Source organism: Physeter macrocephalus, chromosome 2 (assembly GCF_002837175.3).
Source record: "Physeter macrocephalus isolate SW-GA chromosome 2, ASM283717v5, whole genome shotgun sequence".
In the NCBI taxonomy this organism is placed as follows: domain Eukaryota; kingdom Metazoa; phylum Chordata; class Mammalia; order Artiodactyla; family Physeteridae; genus Physeter; species Physeter macrocephalus.
In genome coordinates, this window is record NC_041215.1 from 15,243,922 (window position 1) to 15,250,382 (window position 6,461).

At 48.0% G+C, this 6,461-nt stretch overlaps 1 protein-coding gene across 1 annotated transcript in view; it reads right to left on the reverse strand.

Annotated features, from left to right (window-relative positions):
* Positions 1 to 770: 770 nt before the first annotated feature.
* The window catches only part of BORCS8 (BLOC-1 related complex subunit 8), a 28,003-nt gene continuing 22,312 nt past the window's right edge, over positions 771 to 6,461 (reverse strand). Inside the window, exon 5 of the mRNA XM_028495157.2 lies at positions 771 to 829. Coding sequence (XP_028350958.1) covers positions 771 to 829 — 59 coding nt within the window. The remainder of the gene's footprint in view (positions 830 to 6,461) is intronic.

The window sequence follows — 6,461 nt, forward strand, 5'->3', positions numbered from 1 at the left end:
AGTGCTGGCCCTGGGCCCCCCCACTTGCTGTCATCTCCCTCAGCCACCACCTCCTCCAACCACTGCCTGTTTCCGTATCTCCTTACCCGGAGGAACTAAGCGAACAACTCCAAACATTTATTTGGAGTGCCAGCTGTATGCTGAGAGTCCAATCTTCCTCCTCAAAATTCTCCCAACAGCCCATTATGAGTGGGTAAACTGAGGCACAGAGCAGTTAAGGTCCTTGCCCAAGTTGACACAGATGGGAAATGAGGGACTGGGTTTTGAGGAGGGAGCTCAATGTACCCATTGTACAGAGAGGAAAACTGAAGTCACAGAGGTGAAATGACACACCTAAGGTCACACATCAAGGACGTGCCGGAGCAGGTTTTGGGGTGACACTATTCCTGCGTTCAGTGTATGGAGGGGGAAGGTGAGGCTCAGAGGTCAGCACGGTGCCGGAGGACACATAGATGCGAGCATCGAGGAGAAGACTTGAATCTGGCTGCCAGAGGGGTTGGGGCGGGGCTACCCCATCAGGTGGGGCCAGCTGGAATGCACCTGTGCAGAGGTCGTGTGCAGCTGGGAGGATGGGCTTAAACGGGGCTGGTGGGGCGGGGCTACTCACAACGGGTGGGTGGAACCATGGAGTGAGGGGGTGGGATTGTTCCATTTGGTGAGGCGGGGTGGAGTCACACGTGGTGGGCGGGGCTGGGGAAGGGCATTAGTGTGCCACAGGTTGAGAATATGCTGGGGGCGAAGTTAGGCAGGCCAGCCACCCATGGTTGTGCTCAAACTGTGGTGTCTGCTCTGGCAGCTCCAGCGAGAAGCTGCAGGGCCACGTTGTCCACTGTGGAAGGGAGGGGGCTGCCGGCCTAAGCTCCTCTGCAGAGAAATGGGACCGCGATCCCCACCCCCTGTCTGAGCCCCACTCCCCTAGGCCTCTCTAAGCCTCAGTCTCCAAGTCTGACAAAACATTTGCAATATATAGCACAGACAAAGAGTTAATATACCTAATATAGAGTTCCCAAAAATAAAGAAGAAAATCAACTACCCGATATTTAAAAATGGACAAGAGATCACATTAAATAAGTGCACTAGCCCTGAAAACATGCTCAACCTTGCTCCAATAAGAGAAATGGAAATTAAAGCTACACAGAGGGCACTCTCTTTGCTACCTTCTCTATCCCTTCATTATTCCTATGCCTGGAATGCAGATGTGATGGCTGGAGCTGAGGCAGCCATTTTGAACCGTGAGACATTGGGCATGGAGGCCACCAGGGAAAACAAGGCTGAATTCCAGAGGACTTTGTGGAGCAGTCACCATGCCTGCCCTGGACCATCTACCTCTGGACTTTTACAAGACAGAAAATAAACTTCCGTTTTGTTTGGGGAAAAATATACATGGAGATAGAAATATGACCCTTCATTCTTGGTGAGGCTGTGAAGAAACAGGCACTCTTATTCACCGATGGTGAGAACGTAGAATAGTATAATGGCATGGTGGAAGTATGCAGCAAATCTGCATGTTCATTTGCCCTTTGAATCAGCAACCCTACTTCTAGGAATCTTGTCCAAAGAGATGTGTGGGAAATGCATGATAATAACAGAGACTGGAAATGACCTAGAGGGGATGATGGGATGAACTATCCATACATCCACGCAATGGAATAGGAATACACCACTGTAAAAAGAAATGAGTAATGGGACTTCCTTGGTGGTCTAGTGGTTGGGAATCCATCTTGCAATGCCGGTTCGATCCCTGGTCAGGGAACTGGGATCCCACATTCCGCGGGGCTACTGAGCCTACACGCCACAACTAGAGAGCTCTCATGCTGCAACTGGTGATCGTGTGCGCCACAACTAGAGACAGACCCACGCGCTGCAACGAGGAGCCCACACGCCCCAACGAAAAGATCCCGCGTGCCGCAACTAAGACCTGATGCAGCCAAAAAAATAATAAAATAAATATATTTTTTAAAAGCAATGAGTAAAAGCTCTATATTACCGGAGTCATCTCCAAGGTATGTTATAAAGTGCAAAGGGCAAGATAGAGAAAAGTGCATGTAATAGGCTATCATTTATCTAAGGGGGATTATGAATGTATATTTACTTACTTATATTTAAAATGGAAGAATAAACCTCAACATTTAAAAGGAAGAAACAGGATGAAAGGGACAGGCTAAAAGCTGATTTATCTGAGTTTATCTTGTTTTGTAAATGTGACTTTGGGATCATGTGAATGTTTTGCACGGTTACAAAACAAAATTAAATGAAAGAGAGAGAGAGAAACAAAAAACTTGAAATAAAAATGAGACAAAGGGGGAATTCCCTGCCCATCCAGTTGTTAGGACTCCGTGCTTTCCCTGAGGAGGGCCCGGGTTCAATACGTGGTTGGGAAACTAAGATCCCACAAGCTGCGCGGAGTGGCCAGATAAAGAAAAAACAAGAGAGAGAGAGGGACAAATGAATCTAATTGTGGTTCTGAGCTGTTGGCTTAACCCCACAAACAGGAATTATTTCAGATGACTTTAGAACACAGTCATTTGAACACAGTATACAGTACATAAATCATATTCCCTGGTGGGGAATCATAGCATTAGTAATAATATTGGTGTTGCTATTCTGTAACTATTATATATATATATATTTTTTGGCTAAAGCAACTAAGTCATTTTGTTAATGTTAGAAACCAAGATTTTCAGTGTTAGAGGAAAGATGTACAAATAAAGCAAAGCAGTTAAGTAAAATTCTGCGATCCTAAATAGTTGAATTGGAAAATCAGTAAGAATACAGCATGTATTGTCTCTCAAACAGAAGAAGTATGCTCTCACTCTGTCCACTGAAAAGGCCTAGAAACAGTGACCAGATGTGCAGCAATGAGCATCCTTGATGCCAACTGCGGTCTCTAAATACCATTTCCCACGAAAGAAGCCAGGGCTCCTGAAGGAATGGCTGATTCCAGGTCTGGGCAGGAAATGGGCCAGAGGATCCAGGAGTATCTTGTGAGGCCAGAAAGCAAGGATGTTTCTAAAGACCTTCGGGGTCATATTAGAGGGAAGGAGGGAAGAAGGGAGCGAGGGAGGAAAGGAGGGAAGGAGGAAGGAAAGGAAAGAAGGAAGGAAGGAAGGAAGGAGGGGGAGGAAGGGAGGGGGGGAGGGAGGAAGGAAGGGGGAATTTCCTGGGTCTCCATTGAAAGGTGCTCAGAATCATCTCATTTTTCTACAAGCTGGACTCTCATACACCTGACACTTGTCAGCATTCAGAAGCAGGAGTGTTTGGGCTGATTTTGCAATTGTCCTGCAGTGCACAGAGCCAGCCTGGGCCCCTGTTGTCTCAGGAGAACCCCGGCTTTGCCCCTCCCCACTCTACCTCTAGGTGCACAAGGTAACCTCCCTGAACCTCGGCCCCCTGGTGCCATCCTCAGCCTGTACTGGAGAGGTCCAGAGAGGCGTCGCTTGGAAGACCCCCGCCTTAGTTCCCTTCTCAAGGCTGGGCAAGTAGGGAAGCCTCTCTGGGTCTCAGTTTCCCCTTCTGGGCTGCCCTGAAGCTCAGGGTCCCGTGGATGTTCCCTCTCTGGGGTGAGGAGGGGGTGGGAACCCCAAGGACCAAATTCCCCACCTACTCCCCAATCCGGGGGTTCAATTAGGGCAGAGATGACCTATGCCCCTGGAGCAGGGGTAAGGGAAGGCAGAGAGAAGAACTTGGGGCTCTGCCAACTATGAGCCCAAAGGGGCATGGAGTGTAACCATGGCACCCAGGCCTCCCAGCTCCTCAATCATCCCAGCAATGGCAGCAGCTGATACTCCTGGACTCTGCCCTGGTCCAAACAAGGTAGAGGAGAGCAGAGGAAGTCAAAATTATTATGCCTGTTTCCCAGAGAAGGAAACTGAGGCTCAGAGTGCTGGGGTTGCCCCAGGGCACCAAGCCAGGTGAGTGCAGGTCTGGGCTGCATCCTCACATCCCACCCCAGTCCTGGCCCATTCCAGAGATGCCCAGTGGCCATGGCTGGGGTCATCTTCAAATTGGGGAAAGTGTAAACAGTCTACCCCATAGCTGGACCTCAGAAGAGGTTCTTGTGACTTCTGGTCCCTTAACCACTTCTGTCCCTTCATTTATTCATTCATTCATCCATCCATTCATTCATTCCATAAAGATATGTTGAGGTCTAACCATGCCATGGGCCCTGGGCTGGGTGTTTGGGGGGGTACAAAAAGCATAGAAGGCAAATATATAAATAAGGAGAGGTCACATGACAATAGGTACTGAGAAGGAAATCGAACAGGAAAGGGGAGATAGCTGGGAGAGCATGGTGGGGGGGCCTTTGGAGAGGTGGCATTTGAACTGAGAGCAAAAAGAGTAGGAGTCGGGCACACTGAGATCAGGAGGAAAGTCATCCCAGGTGGAAGACACAGCACATGCAAAGGCCCTGAGGTAGAAAGGAGCTGGGAGTGTTTGAGGAACTTTGAGGAGGGTGGTGAGGCTGGAGCAGGATGAGCAAGGACGGGAGGGAGAAAGAGGAGGCCAAGGAGGTGGGCAGGGACTGGGCCTCCTTGGGGGGTTGCAGGCAGTAGGATTCTAGGATTATGGGAGACATGGGTAAGCTGGGGAGTAACCTGATATGATTTTTAAGTTCTGGAAAGACCCCAGTGGCTGCTGTAGGAAGAAAGGACTCAGGGACAGTGGTGTCAGGAGGCATGGAGTATAACTATGGCTCCATTCAACATTTGTTAGGCACCAACTGTGGCCCCTAGGCCTCCTGGCTTCCTGACCATCCCCAAACCTTCTGAGGGAGAGATGGCCTGCCTGAACAGGGGGAGAATTTGGCCAATGGAGGAATGTTCTAGAGGCTGAGGGAGGCAAGAAATCTAGGGAGACTCCTGGATATTTGGGTTCTTGATGGAGCCTCTCCCTGACTTGGGAAGACTAGGGGGGAACTGGGCCAGTTTGAGGGTGGCCTGGGAGCCTCATTTTCATCTCTCCCAGTGGACAAAAGTGCTATATCTAGGCATGCACTTGAACGTACCCTTGGCAAAGACATGCTGGACCTTCCGCACTGGGACTGCACACACAGCGCAGACAACTACCTTCCCTCTCAGAAGAAGACAGAAAAAGGAAAAAAAAATTTAAAGGTGCGGTCAGGGCGGGAAGGAGACAGAGTGAGATGTTTCGCCATCCCTGCAGGAAGGAAGCAAGTTAGAGCTGGCCTGTGCCTCCCCACCCTGCTTCCTCTGGCAAACGCTCTAAAAAAGTCATTCCATTCTGCTGACAGGGCAAAGCTTGCTTGGCTGGCTAGCCATTAGGACAGGCCCACAGGCGACCTGGAGACTGTTCTGGGTTAAGTTGGGTATTTCTGGGTTGGAGTCCCTGCCCTATCCCTGGTTACCTGTGTGAGCTTGGGTATGGATGGACTTTTTAAGAAATTTTTCTGGAGCAACTGGATATCCATGTGGGACAAAACAAACCTTGATCCCTACCTCATGCCATACACAAAAGTTTACGTTTTTAAACTCTGAGCCTCTTCTGGGAGATAGTCCCCACCTTGCAGAGCTGTGGTGGGATTGGATCCCAGTAGGCCTGCTGTGCAGCTGGCACTCAAACTACAGCCATTATTATTTCTTTAAAGTTCTATGAGGCGCACACATGAGTGCATGTAAAACTGGAGAAATCTGAATAAAATCTGTCGATTGTATCCATGTCAATTTCCTGGTTGTGATAATGTACTGTAGTCACGCAGGATGTTCCCACTGGTTGAAGTGGGATGCAGGGTACCCTAATTCTCTCTGTATGTTTTCTTTGTTTTCAACAGTTGTATTGAGATATAATTCACATGTCATACAATTCACCCTTTGAAAATGTTCAACTCAGTGGTTTTTAGTATATTCACAAAGTTGTACAATCATCACCACTATCTAATTCCAGAGTATTTTCATCACCCCCCAAAAGAAACTCTGTTCCCATTAGCAATCACTTCTCATTTCCCCTCCCCCAGCTCCTGCCACCTTCTAATCTACTTTCTGTCTCTACATATAGATTTGCCTATTCTAAACATTTTATATAAATAGAATCATATAATATGTGACCTTTTATTTTATGTCTGGCTTCTTTCACTTAGCACTAGTGTTTTTTAAGATTCATCCATGCTGTGGCATGGCAGTATTTTCATTCCTTTTTGTGCATGAATGATTTCCCACTGTATAGATGTCTCACTTTATATTTACCCACTCATCAGTTGGTAGACATTTGCATTGTTCCTACTTTTGACTATTATGAATAATGCTGCCATGAATATTCACATGCAAGTTCTTATATGAACATATGCTTTCAAGTCTCTGTCTTATTTTTACAACTGCATGTGAATCTAGAATTATTTAAAAATAAAAAGTTTAAGGCTTCCCTGGTGGCGCAGTGGTTGAGAGTCCGCCTGCCGATGCAGGGGACACGGGTTCGTGCCCCGGTCCGGGAAGACACCACATGCCGCG